Here is a 17494-nt window from a genome sequence, read left to right as displayed (position 1 = left end):
AGGCGTCTGTTCATAAACATAAACCAGCCCAAACTCATTTACTATAAAATGAAAGTGTTTGTATGAATTCAGAAAAAAAGAAACGCGTCAGTCTCGACTGCATATGTGGACATATTTCTATATTGTGGTGTTTTTACAGGTTAGGTTAGTTCATCATTGGTGCTCTGGCTTTGCGCTTCTTTTGTTTTGACATGTTACGTTTTTATACACACAGAAACCAAAAGGAACGACAGATTTCTCAAAATGTAGGAGGAAAAAGTCGGATATTAGACTCTGAAATGTAGTGGAGTGAAAGGAAAAAGTCGCCCAGAACGGAGAAACTTCAGTACAGATACAGAAAAAAAAAACTACTTAAGTACAGTAACGAATTACATTTACTGAGTTACTGTCCACCACTGATTAAAACACAAGTGCACCAGCTGAGAACTGGGATTACTTGCAGTGTGCACAGAGGACTGGTAGAGAGGAGAACTACCAGTCTGTAATGGATTCCAGGTTTCTCCCAAGCTGGTCCAAACGAATGGGTTAAAATTGAGCATTTGAGTCAAATCATAATTTATAAATAATAATAAAAAAAAAAACAGTTTTAAGGCCATTGTTATATTTTTAAACACTTTTGTTACTCGAATTTAAAACTCTCATGCCCATGACGTCAGTGAGCACGAACAGCCAATGAGCTGCTCCGCTCGCTCGTCACTCAGTGGCAGTAATGCTGGCGTTGTTCTGCCCCCTTGCTGTAAATAGTAAACAAGCACACAGGTGAGTTTTTCTGATGGTTAGAAAATGGTTAGAAGCTATTTTAACCTTTCGTTTTTATCCGTTTGGCTCCGTTCACTCCACGGGCTAGAGAGCTTGTAGAGATAGCACAGCTCTGATGGACGACTCGCGGGCGCCCTCTGCTGTTCAGCTGTCATGTATTTTTATAGCGGGGGAACCAAGAAGTGACCAGGCTCGTCATAAACTGGCTCTGGCGTGCATGTGAACTGAGATTTTCCGTCAGTGTTGAGTAGTGCGTGCATATAAACACCTCAGGCTTACATATGCTCGGAATGGGTTCAATCGGATGGGCAAAAATGTTTGATTGTAAATACAGCCATTTAAAACAGACCTAAAAGGGCGAAAGCAAACAGCGCTGGAATAAATGTAAAAACAAACAAACAAACAAATCAAACAAACAAAACAAACACTTAATAGACGATGGTCTATGGTGGAGTCGAGCACATCTCAAACGCTCCAGCGCTCAGCGACAAGACACAGGGAAAACTGGAAGAAGCGGACTGGAATCCTGGATTGCACTGGATCTGATGAACTTCTGAGCACAGGCCGACGCAGTTCAGTCCAGTCCGGTTTTCGTTCGTACCGTCGCCGCGTTTGACAACTTAGTCAATATAAATGTCGATTTTATTTCTAGAGCACATTTAAAAGCAACGAAGTTGAGCAAAGTGCTTTACAAGTTTAAAATTAAGCAATAAATCCAAAGGTCAATAAAATAACAAGAATAAAACATGATATAAAGCAACAAATGGAATAAATAGAATGCACTAAAATGAGATCAGAGAACCTGAAAGCTCAGACTAAACTTGCTTAGAGACTTTGTCGCTGTATTTAGCCAGAGGAGACCCACACAGCCGCCGCTGACCCCGCCCCTATATATATATATATATATATATATAGAGAGAGAGAGAGAGAGAGAGAGAGAGAGTGGATATATTGGGCAAAGAATGTTGGAGATGGAGCTGCCGGGTAGAAGGAGAAGAGGTAGACCTCAGAGAAGGTTTATGGATGTAGTGAAGGTGGACATGGAGATGGTTGGTGTGAAAGTAGAGGAGGCAGTGGACAGGGCAAGATGGAGGCAGATGATCCGCTGTGGCGACCCCTAAAGGGAGCAGCCGAAAGAAGAAGAAGAAGAAGAAGAAGAAGAAGAAGAAGATATATATATATGTATGTATGTGCTCCCAAAGTTTTACGCTGCTGCGCTGACGTTGAACCGTGTGCTGCACTGGATCGGTATGACCAACAGGTCAAAACAAGCTCTAAACAAAGTGACCGCTGGGCCCTGATTGGTGCTCTGGCTTTACGCTTCTTTCGTTTTGACATGTGACGTTTTTATACACACAGAAACCAAAAGGAAGGACAGATTTCTCAAAATGTAGGAGGAAAAAGTCGGATATTAGACTCTGAAATGTAGTGGAGTGAAAGGAAAAAGACGCCCAGAACGGAGAAACTTCAGTACAGATACAGAAAAAAAAACTACTTAAGTACAGAAACTAATTACATTTACTGAGTTACTGTCCACCACTGCACACCTGAACTTCTAATCTTCTCCAGCACATACGCAGGCATTTCCTCAAGCAGTTTGCTAGCATCACCATGCCACTTGTACCGTGTACTTTCTCTCATTAGTTATGGTTAAACTGGGATGATCTTGAAAGTTTAACCTGTGTTAATTATAAAGCTGGGCAATGTAACTTTATGCCTTTGCCAGTCTGTAATCATAGGCCACTGCAGTCGCGTCGTCATTTCATACTCGGCGTCATGTTGTTCACCTACGTGAAGATTAACTAAGATTAGCTAAATTAGCTGACAGTCATTCTCAACGGAACCCATGAGTAGGTTTAATGAAAAGGTATCGTACTTGCTATTCTAAAATGACTGAAAATGTTAAAGGAAGCAGTGTTGGACAGTAACTCAGTAAATGTAATTAGTGTCTGTACTTTAGTATTTTTGGTGTATCTGTACTGAAGTTTCTCCGTTCTGGGCGACTTTTTCCTTTCACTCCACTACATTTCAGAGTCTAATATCCGACTTTTTCCTCCTACATTTTGAGAAATCTGTCGTTCCTTTTGGTTTCTGTGTGTATAAAAACGTAACATGTCAAAACGAAAGAAGCGCAAAGCCAGAGCACCAATCAGGGCCCAGCGGTCACTTTGTTTAGAGCTGGTTTTGACCTGTTGGGTCAAATGCAGTCGAGACTGACGCGGCTTTTTTCTGAATTTCTACAAACACTGTTTCATTTTATAGTAAATTAGTTTGGGCTGGTTTATGTTTATGAACAGAGGCCTACAGATCAACGTAGTAAAGGAAGCTTAAAGCAAGTTTTTATTAAACTTAAACTTGTAACTAAGTTGAATTAAGTTAATTACTCTTTTAGTACTTTATACTTAAGTACATTTGAAGGTAAATACTTTAGTACTTTTACTCGAGTGGAGGTCTAAAGGGAGGAACTTCTACTTTTACTGGAGTGATATTGTACCCTGGGTATCTCTACTTCAACTCGAGTACATGGTTTGTGTAGTTCGTCCAGCACTAAGAAGTAGTTTGCTAGCCAGCTAATGGTTTTCTCATGTTGGAGGTTGAGTTGTGAAAAGCAGAGATCTCCGTTTGGAGCGCCACGTAGCCCTAACACTTCACCCTACCCCTCTATCTCAACTAATATTGGGACGCCCTAACCACATGAATGCGCAAAACGGAGGGCTTAGGGCTAAGTGGTAGGGGCCAGGGGTGAAATGGGACTGGGCCTATATGGCCCTCCAAATGGAGGTTTTTCAGAGGCACACCCCAAATGGAGCCTTATGAGAAAAAACTAGAAGATGGCTGCACGAGCGACCAGAGAAAACCACAAATGTGAGAATTTTCTCCATTAAAATTACGATAACCACTGTATTATGTAACTCAGTTCCAAGGGGTTAGGTTGACACTCACAACAAGGGGTAGGGGTAAAAAGAAGAAATGGGATTGGGCCTGAATGTGCTGGAGGTTTATTGTTCATGTTCTTCTAACCTCGTCCATTTGTTTAAGTTAAGTGATACTTTATTAATCCCACAAACGGGGAAATTCCACCTCCTCATTTAACCCATCCGTGAAGTGAAACACCACATACACACTAGGGGGCAGTGAGCACACTTGCCCGGAGCAGTGGGCAGCCCTATCCACGGCACCCGGGGAGCAATTGGGGGTTAGGTGTCTTGCTCAAGGACACCTCAGTCATGGACTGTCAGCTCTGGGGATCGAACCGGCGACCTTCCGGTCACAGGGCCGGTTCCCTGACCTCCAGCCCACGACTGTTTAGCTTTCGTCCTACTCCTTGACCTTGTCATTTCACTGTGAAAGACTGCTGCCTTTCTCATTATGAGGATTCGAGAAGCTGTTCTAAGCAGCTTCCAGTGCAGTGTTCTGAAGATGGTGCAGTTACCGGTTTTAATGTTATTATGTATTATAAAAATCAATGATATTATGTCATTCATACCACTCTGATCACAGTTTATGTCTGTAGATCAGTGTTTAAATACGCAATCTTGCAAAAACTGTTTCTCTAACTGTTAAATGACTTTAGTGGGTGATTTGAAGGCTGTTAAAACCTCTTTGTTCATTCTTTTCATCAGCATAAAAAAACAAACGATCACAGAGAAACAGCTACAGAATTGAGCTTAATTTATTGATGCTAGATGACACGTTGAAATTATCCCATCACTCCCTCTCATTTCCCAGCACAATGATGTTTGGAATTGAAATATCACCCTCTTTATGATTTTCTTTATGCCAATCACTGAGACAGATGATTTGCAACATCTCAAAACAACGTCATACAAATAACGCTGGAATTCTGGTATAAAAATAAGTTCTAAGTGCTACACACACTTTAATACTGTCACTGCTTAGGCATCTCCATGTCTGAAAAAAACCGTGTTATGAGAAACGTCTCACAGTTATCGTTCATCAAAGGATGAGGGATGTGTAAAGCTTGTAGTAGGTAGCAAGCCTGGAACTATTATTTCTAAAGGCAGTAATAAAAGGAAAAGACTTATAAACTAACTGTCTAAACTAAAGTGTCACATTTGTTAAAAAAAAAAAAAACAAACAACACGATGAACAGTAAATATGACAGCCACACATTGTCCACACCTTTTCCCTACGTTAAACATTCCTGATATCGTCTTTGTTAAAGTAAATACTGAAACAAAACTAGCACGCACTTTAAATATCAAAGAAGTATGAAAGCCATCTACGGCGATACAAAGTGTTTATGGTCTATAGGACAGCGTCTGGTTTCTGCGTAGGACATCTCTAAAAGTTCATTTAAAGGCAGCGTCAATAAGAACATACAAAGTCGTGCGAGGTTGTCCAGCCAGAGGTAAACTGGTTAGGGTGTATCTCTGGCGAGAGAAACGAACCTGACACATTCTTCACTACCAAGGTTTTCATATCCAATCATTTCATTTCACTTCATCATTGTGTAATGGACGTGGAGGACACTCACCGGTCAAAAGGTAGGTGGACCTCACAAAGTGGAAGTACAGCTAGGCGTTTTTTGATAAAGTGGGTATTGAGTGTACTTTGTTATAACAGATGTGTTTGAAGCTTTACTGTTAACAGCCCTCAGATTGTCCATTCCTGAGATGAGTTAAAACCATGTCCTATGATACTGGAAAGGGAGCTAAACCATTCTGTCAATCTGCTGGACGGTAATATTAGCAATGGTCTCTGCTCCCCTGAAGAGGCTGAGGTGTCCGCATGGGGCAGAAATGGGCACTTGCACATCTGAGTGTGGCTGACTGAGATTGTGGTGCTGGTTTTAGAACACTCCGTAGCCGTCTCCGCGGGTTGCCACGGCGAACGCTGGATAACCCTCATAGGTGGCGTACGCCGTCAGGTCCTGACCCAGAGACACGGTCTGTTTGAGCTGGGAAGCGGCAACTGTGGCAGCGGTGTTGGCTATTGCATAACCTGGAGCAGCATGAGAGAGAGAACGTTAAATGCTGGTACCGGCATCTTAAAACAGTGTTTAAACTACGAACCACTATAAAATAATTATTGTCTAAAGTTAAGTAATTGTCTTTTTGGTGTGGAGAAGACATAAAAATGCAGGCAACAACAGCTCGATGCCAAATATTCATTTTGCTTATGTTAAACATTAATGCTGTTTGTTTGTTAAAGGAAATAATTAAGGTCATCTCAGACTTTAAATAGTGAAGAAATATTGATGCTATTTAAATACTGCACTGTGCGAAAGTCTTATTATTATTTAAAAGCACTCTTATCTCAGCATAAGATAAACCCAAACATACATACAGTAAAAAGTAGTAAGTTTGAAAAGGACAAATCTTGATTAGATAAAGCGGTTATTGGATCATAACTACAAATAATACTGGGCTGCCAAGCTATTCATGATGTTTCCTGCAGGCCGCTGCATATTTTAAAGCTACTAGACATACAGCCATAACCAACAGGTCATGACTTTAATAGTGAAAATGTTGCCAGTTCTACATTATGTCTACAACCTGACTCTCTCAGCATTATGGTATATTTTTTTCCGACCTATTTTTCATTTATGTTATTAAGTCATGCATCTTAATCCCATCTACTTATCAGTCCATGCAGAATGACTCCGCACTGGATAACGTTTTCAAGCTGAGAACATAAGCAGTCATAATAAGTCATAATTAGTGTCTTACAGACCTCACATACCTGGGAATGCTGCAGCGGCAGCGGCGGCGGCAGCGGCAGCGGCAGCGGCAGATGCGTCAGTGCCCTCTGTCTGCAGGCCCAGAGTCTGCAGTGCATGCTCCGCAGCGTGGATTTTAGCTTCGTCCACTGCTGCACACAGCTTAGCTGGGGTGAATGGGTGTCTGTGGAGGTACAAATAAGCAGCAGCATGTTTTACTGTTCACTCTACTAGACATGTATAGCTTGTTAGTAGCTGTAAGGTTAAAGATGATAGCTCATCTGTTGATGCACAGTGTGTGTTGTTTTATTTATTTACAGTTTTGCATTTTGCAAAGTCGTTCTGTGATGCATTTGTACAAAAGGTGAGCTCACATGTTGGGGTACTGGGTTGCCAGAGCAGGGACAGTGACTTTGTAAAGGAACAGTTGCCTCTGATCTGGTCCGATGGCAGAGTGAAGCTGGTACACTGGTTGTCCCCAGTTATTCTTCTGGCAGATATCCTCCAAGATCTGCAGAATGATAAGCATTGCTCCTTTAAGCTGGTCATGTGAACAGTTGGAAAAATTGTTGAAGTGTGTGTGTGTGTATGTGTGTGTCAGGAATGTACTGCGTGGTCATAAGAGTACCTGTGGAGCGTGCTTGATTCCCTGAGGCTTTAGGGTCACAGGGTTCATGGGTGTGAGCTCCATGCCAGGGAGCAAATCGTAGAGCTTGTCCTCAGGGCGTTTGTCTGTCTTTAGCTGGTAGGTGGGACAGCCGCGGCCCACGCCTGCATAGGCGAGGTACCCCCTGCCGCCCAAACCACGCACGCCCGCCGCCCCTACAGGCACATTCATGTAAATTTCTAGGAATGCAAGAAGGCATTAAATCAAATCAAATCACCAGAAATCACCTGGGTTTCAGTCAAGATTCAGAGAAAAGACTTCCAAGCCAGCACAGTACAGGCTCCCTTCTGATTTTCTGTTAAAGTAGCTCTGATTGTTTGCATCATTATATTTATGGATTTCATGAAAACACTGGTACCCCAATTTCCAAAAAGATTTGATCGACATTACATGGCTGTATTATGCAGGCATGGAGAACATATTCAAAATGCTGCACCAAAAGCCAGACATGGTTAACAAAGTTATCATAAATGACATTTAGCATATTTTAGTAATATGCAAAAATATCATAGGATTTTTGACAGGCTAAATGACATACCCACCAATATTTGTTGTCTGTTTAAAAGTTGATTAAAAAACACAAAACCGTTCATTTGAAAAATTGTAGCGTTGTTCAAAAAGCCAATGTATTCATGACAGTTTGGCAAACAAATCAAATGTACCCAATTTTTCATTTTCCCCAATGTTGTTGATCAGCTAAGACATTTTGGTCTAAAAGTTGCTTCTTTCATTTTGTACTGGAGCTCTGAGTAATAACTGTTGAGTAATAGTAGCTTTTAACCCAACAAGTAGATCCATTAAAACTGCATGACGTAATCATCACATATGTTACTTGCCTCAAACAGCACTGATGCTCTATTGATTACTTAATAAGTCACTTAAGACACCCCTGTGACCGGAAGGTTGTCGGTTCGATCCCCAGAGCCGACAGTCCATGACTGAGGTGTCCTTGAGCAAGACACCTAACCCCCAACTGCTCCCCGGGTGCCGTGGATAGGGCTGCCCACCGCTCCGGGCAAGTGTGCTCACTGCCCCCTAGTGTGTGTGTGTGCTCACTAGTGTGTATGTGGTGTTTCACTTCACGGATGGGTTAAATGCGGAGGTGGAATTTCCCCGTTTGTGGGATTAAAAAAGTATCACTTAACTTTTTTCAGCAGTATGTTAGAAGCTACAGAATCAAGCTATGTGAGACCAGTTAACAGCTCAGTGTGGTTCGAGACAAGAATTATGACGTAATTCAACAGAAACGTGTCATTTTGCTGCCTAACAGTGTCCAGTCTGGGAGCAGCACCACCTGGCATAGTTGGATGTACAACCACCCGGCCAGTCAGGGGACTTGAACCCGCAGCCTTCCAGTTGCTGGCTAACATCTCCTACTTCTAGACTACTGGCCTATGATAATGTAGGCATGTGTTCTCTGAAGTGCTAAGTGTGGTGTCCAAGTTTGTGTTACTTTTTAGCCACCTTATCCTTAAAGCTCCAGTGCAGAATTAAAGAAGCACGTTTTGTTGCCTATTGATTTGGGTTCAACTTGGGTTCAGAAAAGACTGATTCGCCTGTGATTTAGTTACAACACTCACCTCTGACAGAAGGCGAGCGCACCAGCCCCCGAGCCCCTACATGACCTTTGGCTGTGGGGAAGCGGAACTGGCTCGGGAGAGCTGCATACGCGTGTGGGGCGTAAAACACAGGGGCACCCAGGTAGGCAGTCGAGGGGTCATACATCTGGCCCAGAGTGTAGGCATAGTCACCCTGCAGCAGGGAAGCACCACGTCCTCCTGTGCCACGAGTGTAGCGGACATAACTGTCCTTATCTACAGGCTTGGCTAGCGTCACCTCTATCGGAGAGCCATCAACAACCTGAAGAGGCAAAGTGTTTATTGATTATTAATACGCTACACTCTTGTACAGTGTAGACTGAAATATTACAATCTAGACATTAGAAAGTATTTTCAAGAGTCTAGTTATTATTCGATTCATTTTTTTTCCTTTTGATATAAGATCCAGCATTTTATTTTATTTATAACTTTATTCTTATTGCTGTTCACCCTTGCCCATTATTACAGAGTCATCTACAGATCATTTTGTACACATTTAATATTTCCTATTTTCACAGCTTCCAATAACGTCCTATTTTTTTAAAACTTGTACTTGTATTCGAGTGATGGCTTCATTTCATAAATCATTTAGTAAATGTAACCAAACTGGGTGTATATTATTGAATACACGGTATCGTAACGGATTCAAACAAAGGTAACAGCGTATATGTGCGTAGGACATGCGGCACAATGTGCAAAAGTGGCTGCGATGTTAAATAAGCTGGTTCTTTCACCTTTCCGTTCAGGGCCTTCATCGCAGTAATGGCATCCTCTCTCTGAGAAAAGTGAACGAAGGCGTAGTCCCTGATCTTCTTCACTCTCTCCACTGCACCTGTGAGGTCACACACATTTTCAATTCTGCTGCTAAGCCTCCATACGTTCAAATGCCCTGCGATGGTCTGGCAACCTGTCAGCAATCAATGAGCGCTGGGACAGGCTTCATCACCCCTGTGACCCAGGAGGATAGGCGGCTAAGAAAATGTGTGTGTGGGTGTTCCTAGATGACCCACCTTCAACATATTTATTGTATTGTGCAATGTGTAGTTCATTTTCACATGACAATTTTTGACCCTCTCTTTATCGCTTAGAATTAAACAGGCTGATCTTGTTAATGTGCCATTAAGACTGTATAGGTAACTGTTCTCTGCTCTAGCTGCCTTTTATTGTGCTTCATTCATAAAATTCCAGACTGAAATCCTCAGGGATGTCTGAGTGTAATTCTTTTAGACATCTGGATCTGGAAAGTTGCAGTTGAACATTTTCTTCCCTAAAGTGAAGAAAATAATATCTATATTTAATCATTTTAAATTAAAAGAACATTTAAAACTAACAGTGAAAAAAAAGATAAAAATTATAATAAAAATAAAACTTGAGGTTTAATTGATAAGAGATTAAGATCAAAAGATAAGAAATGAACAAAACAATTATTACTACAAAAATATAATAATAATAATATTAATAATAATAATAAACTAATTAAAATAAGTTAAAAGTAATAAAGAACTAAGAGAAGAACTAAAACAAGAAATAAAAGTTAAGAATAAATAAGATTAAGTAAAACAGGTGCAGGCAGTCTGAAGGTGGTTCGATATTAAAAGTTTAAAATGACTGAGTGACGCCAGTGAGCCGAGTTTTAGTGGGTCCTGTAGTGAATTCCAGCTGGTGCTGTGACTAAAAGCAGATTTTCCAAGTTCAGTAAAAACTCTTGGTACCTGGCAGCTGATCCAGTTACTAGAGCGAGTCTGATAATTACTGTTATTTGTATTCATCAGTGAAGTGATATATTCTGGCAAAAGACCAGAGAGTGTCTTATAAATAAAAATCAACCAGTGTGTTTCCCTTCGTCCCGTTAAAGAGGGCCACCCAACTTTCGCACACAGCTCACAGTGGTGATTCTGTAGGGACCTCCAGTAATGAAGCTCAGGGCAGAGCGATACACTGGGTCCAGTAATTTGAGGCTCATTACTGGAGATCCGATTATAAATAAACTGCTGGTGTAGTTTTCACATTTCGTGCAAACTGACTGAACCTTTAAAAGTCGTGTAATCTTTATATGTTGTATAATCTTCAGTAGCACTCTATGATATTGTTGAACGTAACTGTTATGTGTTTGTTTCGTGCCAGTTATTGTTTGACTTACCGGGTTTAATGGCATTAAACTCCTTCTCTATGCTCTCTTCTGTTGTGGCAAGCATTAGATTTCTCACGTAGAGGATTTTCACGGTGGCCATGGTGTCCTCGTCCACTTCCACTTCTGGCTCTGCCCAGTCCACAGCGATGGCATGACCCCACAGCTGGATTCGGCCTGCAGAATCACAATCATTTGTCACACCACCACTCAGAAGGACAGAATACCACAGTACATTCAAGCATTACCCTTCAAAAGGTTTTGGAATGACGCAAGGAAGCTGCAAAAAAAATCCGAGATGCGTCCAGAATGATGAACATGAGACGCAGATGAATGCATAATAACCTCCAGGCTGAAGTTATGATAAAATCCAGAATGCCTTGTGTTCGTAAAGTGGTGATCAAACGTCAAGACAGGTAGCTTATCAAGAAATTAAAAATCACTACTAGAAATGATTAGAATCATTTTATACATCTACACCTTCTGTCCTTCGTTAATGCCAGCGCTGAACTGACGGAGGCATTGCTTTCTTTGTCTGAGTCAGTTGTTACCTGGCAGTAGCTTCCGCCTGGCCATGGCAGCGGCACGGTGGCTCTCGTACTCCACGAAGGCAAAGCCTCTGTTTTTGCTCTTGTCTGCAGCACTGGGGTAAACAATCACTTCCACCACTCCATCCGTCACCTTCTTCATCTCAGCCAAGATTTCCTCCTTCTTCTTGGTTTTGGGGATGCCCCCCACGAAGAGGCGACAGTTGTCCACACTTGCACACACCCCCAAGAGACGGCCGTTTCTAGGGAAAGATCACAGAGGTGTTATCTCAGTTGCAGAGTGCTTTAGTCATACACACTCACCAGCCACTTCATTAGAAACCTCCAACTTACAGCCCTCCATATGCTATAAGCATATGCTGTGACATTGTTATATTACTCGACATAATATGTTAACTAACGACAGCATAAGAAATCTGCCATTACATGTTTATGGCATGGTTATCTAGCAGGGTTCAACTAAAGTCTTGCCATGCACAATTATTGTTCCCATCCTCTAGTCCATTATAGCCTATGGTTTCTGACCACACAGCTGCTCTTGGCTGGTGGACTTTGGGTGGTGGACCAGCCTAGTAGAACAACCCTAGTGACACTGTGCTTGATACACCCCTACCAGTGCCACACACATCAATGCCACCGCCACGTCAGTGCCACTGCTGTAGTCAGAATGATCCACCACCAAAATAATGCCTGGCCCACAGCGGTCCTGGAATCAGAAACTGGATAAACGGAGTAGAAGAATTGTGCACGATGGGCTACAGATTGGCCACAGTCTGTACTTGGGCTGATAATGTAGGTGGAGCTCGTAAAGTGGTGAGTGATAGAACTTATAAGGTAAGTGGTTCTAATTAAGAGGCTCCGAGTAGCATCTTACCTGATTTCGTAATTATTGAGCTGCTTCATGGCATTTTTGGCTTCTTGTTTTGTGCTGAAGGTAACAAAAGCATAACCTCGATTGTTGCCATTGAAGTCCATCATCATTCGTACTTCATATATTTTGCCAAACTGTGGAGAGAAAAAGACATCATTTTAGAAAAACACCAAAAGATCTCTTTCTCCTTTTTGCATGAAAAACTTAGTCACTACATTAACACTGACTTTCCATCGTGACAACAGACAGAATCTGCACTTTCAATAAACAATAAGTTCCAATAAGGAATAATTAACGTAAAATTACAGTGTGATTTATCACCACTTACAGCTCATGTTAAGAAATCTATTGCAGGGTCTACAGCGCTTGCTTTCAAAATTGTTCTTACTTTTTCACAGAGAGGCACCAGCTCATCCTCAAAGAGGTCTCGAGGCAGTTTGCCCACAAAAATTTCACTGCCTCTCTCTGGAGGCGGCCCTTCCCAACCTGGAGGCGGACCGCCATATCTCCTCTGGCCGTTCTCCTGAAGAACAAGACAAAGGGTATGACAAACTTCTGAGAATCAGCAGTTAATGACCACAGTGTTATGCACTCACTGGCCACTTCATTCAGTCCATCTATTTTACAGGTCTACTGTATAAGCCTGCGATTATAGACTAGACCATGTGTTGTGATGTAGAATCTATCAACCAATTTTTACACGCTTCACTGATCAGTTCTTTTGGGTGGTAGACCATTCTCAGCACAGCAATGACAGTGACATGGTGGCACGGTAGCATGTTGCGGTTGCTGGAAGAAAACCTCGTATCTCCAAAACGATAACTTTACAAGAAAAGCAAGAAAAACCTTCTTTACTTTTAATGAAAGTCAATGGAACCAGACGTCTTTCCAAGTCATTTTTGGCCATTTTCTTTCGGTCCATTCATCAAGAAATTTACAAACAGCAAGCGTTTTCAAACTATGGCAGAAAACTGAAAAACAATGACAAAAATAGAGATATGAGGTTTTGTTTTGACAGCAGCGATGGATAGTATGAGTGTATCCGCCTCAGTGGTGTTGGTCTTCACACACATCAGTATCCCTGCTCAGCTGGGAGTGGTCCGTCACCCAAAAACATCCAGCCAAGAGCGGCTCTGTGGTCAGAAAGTGATGACTGACTAAAGGATAGAAAAGAGCTAATACAAACTGTCCTTCAACATTCTCTAAACGTATACCAGAAAAGTATGTGTTTCTAATAAAGCGGCCAGTAAGCGTAAATGGCAGAGGAACTACTCACTCTAAGTGATTTCTTTTCATTGCAAGGATGGAGTGAGAGAGCATGCTTTAGCTTGGTGGTATTCAGAACTGGGCCTGCACTGCACATTATTTGCTGCATTGAAAATACTAATCCATGCCCATGATCAACAGAGTCACTGAGAGAAACAACCACGCGTGACAGCAGTTGGATTTCATGCATAAGAAGTAAAAAAGATAAGCTATGACTGACTGCTAGCTCTAATCTAATGTTTCATGCAATGCTACCAGTCTGTGCAGTGCAGGACGGCCCTGATACTGAACCTGAATGCTTTAAATGCACTTGGCTGGGACAGACATAGAGAGCAATGCTCATCTCTCACCACCAGGTGGTACTGTAGTACAACATCCTGACACTGCACTCTTAAAATAAAGGGTTCTGGAGTGATGCAGTGAAAGAGCCACTTTTTGGTTTCGTTGGATGGTTCTTTAAAGTACGAAGTGTAAAAGAATATAATGTAAAAAGTTCTATTCAATTTTCTTGTTTTTGATGCGTCTGCGCTGAAATGTAACATGACACCTTCGTAAGACTTTCATGACAACTGACATACGTCTAAAACGTATAAAAAGGCTCATTTTGGGGTATAAAGGCAATTTTAATGTTCTGAAAATGATGTTTTGACATTTAGCAATCAGTCTTTATACATCTTACATAGGTCTATGCCAGTTGTCATGAAAGGCTTATGTAGCCTTATTAATTCCGGCTTTAGCAAAGTGTTGCCAAGATCTTAATGTGCATATATGTGGTGAATTTTCCAGAGATATTCTTTCGTTTCATTGCCTCTATTTCTGTCCCAAATTGAGCTCCCTCTCTGAACTTTACTTTTGCATGAACCTGGACATGCTGGTAATGCAGTCTGTTGTTAGTGGCGGCTCCTACCTGGTGTAATTGATATCCTGTGCGCTGGATGAGAGTGCGCAGAGCAGCCTCTTTCTGCGTGCCAGTCAGTCCATCCCCACATTTTTGATTGGTTTCCATTGTGAGTGATTATCAGCAATAAATCAGCAGAATTAGGGGTGCTCACTGAAATTAAATCAAAGTTCAAACACAACGTGAATGACAAGACAAGGCTTGCTGATGCATGCTGAACAGCCGTGGTGGCTCTTTATGTCGCCTTGTAAGGTTGCAAACAGAACATGACAGAGAATTGTCCATTTGGGTCACATTTTAAGCACACATCAAATCAACTACCTCACAAACTTCAAATCCCAGGGTGGACCGTCATGTGACATTAGTGGCGTATCTATTACCGGATAAAATTCACATTCATCTTGGCTGGGCAGAAAAGTCCACTTTCATTCATGCTGCTTACCCCTCTCCCTGTTTGAGATTCATAAAGAAAACTCTTCACACAAATTGCTTCTCTCTCTCTGGTGGCTAAAGTGAACAATGTGAGTGCAGAGAGATAGACGTTTCTCTCAGCTCTAGGTCAAGGACCACTGTGTAATTATTAACTGTGGTGATCCAGAGCAGTCGGCGACTACATATGCTTGAATTTGAGTAATAGCACTCCACATTTTCCCTCCCAATCCTCTTAACAATACTGTTTAGACTTGACTTGATTCAACTGTGTGCATTGGCTTTACAACACAATTACTGTGATTATCTTCATCCATGTGGAATCAACCTGTGCGTTTTCAAGTTAACTCAAAGCAACGTTTCTCAACGTATAAGAAGGAGTGAATCCATCCCCATCCGTTACAAAACCGTCTTTGAAATCGCTGACAGCAGTGCTCACTCAGCAGATCAGAGCAAGCCTCATCTGTCTACACCGTCAACGGTGATGAGGCTGTTGTGTAACAAGCCTGATTCAATCACAGGTAGCCCAAAGAAAATGGACTACCAGAAGCACCAAGCCCTTCAAAATAATCAATGGAGTGGCTGTCTTTGTCTCTTTCAAGCTCTACTTGATCAAAGGGGACACATGAAAACAAAGCCACGCTCCTGCAGAATGGGGGTCAAAGGCGACGAGACTGCGATTCGTCTTCAAAGGCACTTAAGCACGGGTCTTCAATCACGACTGAGGTGATGATCTCACGCCTATTGTCTTCTGCTGCAAGTGTGTCCCAATATGGGTGCACTGGTGTAAAAGCCTCTTCTGTGCTGCCCTACACTGGGAAACTGTCGAAGTGCAGTCTCCTGCACTGCTGGAGCCAAGTTGCCACATTCAGCAGGTCCACCGTCTGTATGTCCATTCCACATCGCCCTTGCAGTCTGTCAAGCAACAAGACAGCTGACTGCTTTTGGCTTCTGCAATACTGGTAAGACACTGGCTATACTGTCCAGGCCCCATGTTGAAAATGGAAGGTTTTTACCTCTGATGAGTCACATTAAAGCGAACCATTAGCACAGGCTCTCTCCCAGTCAGCAAATGAGGACAGTTTTTCAGTGCCAGAGAAGATCATTACCACATTCTGTCGACTGAAATAAACGTAAGTCAACATTTGAGATAATAGAATAGGCCTGTTTTGCAGCAGAGCATTAGGCCACACATTACTGAGACAGCTAATACAGTAGGAGAAAGCTCCATTAGTTAGCTCTCCACACCAGCCTGGTTACCGTTTGCATAAACAAGATAACTAGACGGGGCCTTATCTCGCTCGGATCGGTACCTGCTTTTTGGGGCTTTGTTGACCAAAGCTTAAATACACATTGAACTGAAGGCCACTGCGTTAGCCTGTACTGCCTGAAAAGGCTTTCGCTGAAGTAGGTAGTCATTGTAATATGAAGAAACTGACATTGTTTAGTTATGTGACTTGCTTATCGCCTCCAATTATTGAATTTAGAGGAAGTTAAATGCAAACCTCATGGCATGGCATAACACTCTGGTTGGTTAGTGTGCCATATGCTTCTTTCATATCCCACCATCGTTATATTTGCTACAGCAATAGAATAATAGCTGCTGCCGATCATTATGTCTTTAAATATATATGGTGGCTACACACATATGATGACTATGCCTATTTCCAAAGCCGTCAGGCAACAACTCACTATGAGGAGCAGCTCCATTGCCCTTTATCAGCTGAAACTAGGCAAATAGGCACTGTACTGTGTGCTCGGCAGCATCAGCCCTCATGAAGTGGAGATAGGAAGAAAGAAATTGTATTTTGCCTGCAAAGTTTTCATTAACCATCCATTATTGTCAGTCCAGTTGAAACATTGCTGACCATTCAAATGCCTTACGTTCGCCCTACCTTGACAATGACTTCAGTTTTGCAGACTGGTATCTGTTAACTGGTGAAGAAGAAAAGGAAAAGAAAAAAATAACACAAACACAGAGCCACGAAACAGAGCCAGCTGGTGGAACATCTTCCCAAGCTGCCTCAGTTAGTGGCACCCAACGTGTGAGGGAAAAGACAAGGGAGCTTACCTGAGCAATTTCAGAGATCACCTCCCGGAAGACTCAAACCTTCATTCTGGCAAACTGGGCAACGTGTCACTGGGGTGATTCTGTAATCACATCATATCAAACTCCAAAGGTTCACTGTCCTGGAGCTGCTTTACAAGCTGGGCGGGTTAAACGTTAACCAGCCCTATCTCCCTGCCTCTCTCTCTCTCTCTTTCTCCCTCTCTCTTTCTCTCTCTGTGTCCAGGCAAAGCCCTTTGACCAGGAACACCAAGATCTATCTTAGTGCCTCCAGGTAGCAGGCCTGTATTCTTCTGAGAAATGCCCAAAATGAATTATGGCTCTAGCTGCACGTTTATGGACATGATATTATGTGTTACTTGGCAACACTTTAGAAAGGGCCTTGCTTTGGTCTTGATGAGCTCTCTTGCAGACTTTGTAATGAGAACGATGCCTCTGATGCAACTCAACCTTCTCTTATTCCTGGGGGCAATTAAGCGAGAGATTAGTTACGTATCACTTTGTTTATGTGAAAAAGTTAATATCCTGCTATACTGAATTGCGATATCAGGCAAAGTTCCATATCGTCAGAGCCCTGTC

The 17494-nt window shown here is 42.2% G+C and overlaps 1 protein-coding gene across 6 annotated transcripts; it reads right to left on the bottom strand.

The window, feature by feature from the left end:
* Window positions 1–4414: 4414 nt before the first annotated feature.
* a1cf (apobec1 complementation factor) lies at window positions 4415–17032 on the bottom strand. 6 transcript variants are annotated; one of them, XM_017723803.2, is made up of 12 exons: window positions 16919–17032; window positions 14428–14571; window positions 12643–12777; window positions 12258–12388; window positions 11387–11625; window positions 10848–11012; window positions 9442–9539; window positions 8690–8969; window positions 7071–7288; window positions 6817–6953; window positions 6466–6626; window positions 5573–5724 (listed from the first exon to the last, which is right to left on the bottom strand). In XM_017723803.2, the coding sequence occupies exons 2-12, from the start codon at window positions 14524–14526 to the stop codon at window positions 5573–5575; spliced, it is 1815 nt and encodes a 604-aa protein (XP_017579292.1). In that variant the 5' UTR covers window positions 14527–14571; window positions 16919–17032. The 6 variants fall into 6 exon arrangements, with proteins under 6 accessions (XP_037400277.1, XP_017579292.1, XP_037400276.1 ...); XM_037544379.1 differs by lacking the exon at window positions 16919–17032 and adding an exon at window positions 16743–16902; XM_017723804.2 differs by lacking the exon at window positions 16919–17032 and adding an exon at window positions 15864–15969 and having other exon boundaries at window positions 14428–15762.
* Between the last annotated feature and the right edge of the window lie 462 nt (window positions 17033–17494).

This window comes from Pygocentrus nattereri, chromosome 13 (genome assembly GCF_015220715.1).
Source record: "Pygocentrus nattereri isolate fPygNat1 chromosome 13, fPygNat1.pri, whole genome shotgun sequence".
In the NCBI taxonomy this organism is placed as follows: Eukaryota; Metazoa; Chordata; class Actinopteri; order Characiformes; family Serrasalmidae; genus Pygocentrus; species Pygocentrus nattereri.
Note: the sequence above shows the minus strand (reverse complement) of the source record. Positions and strands in the feature narration are given on the sequence as shown.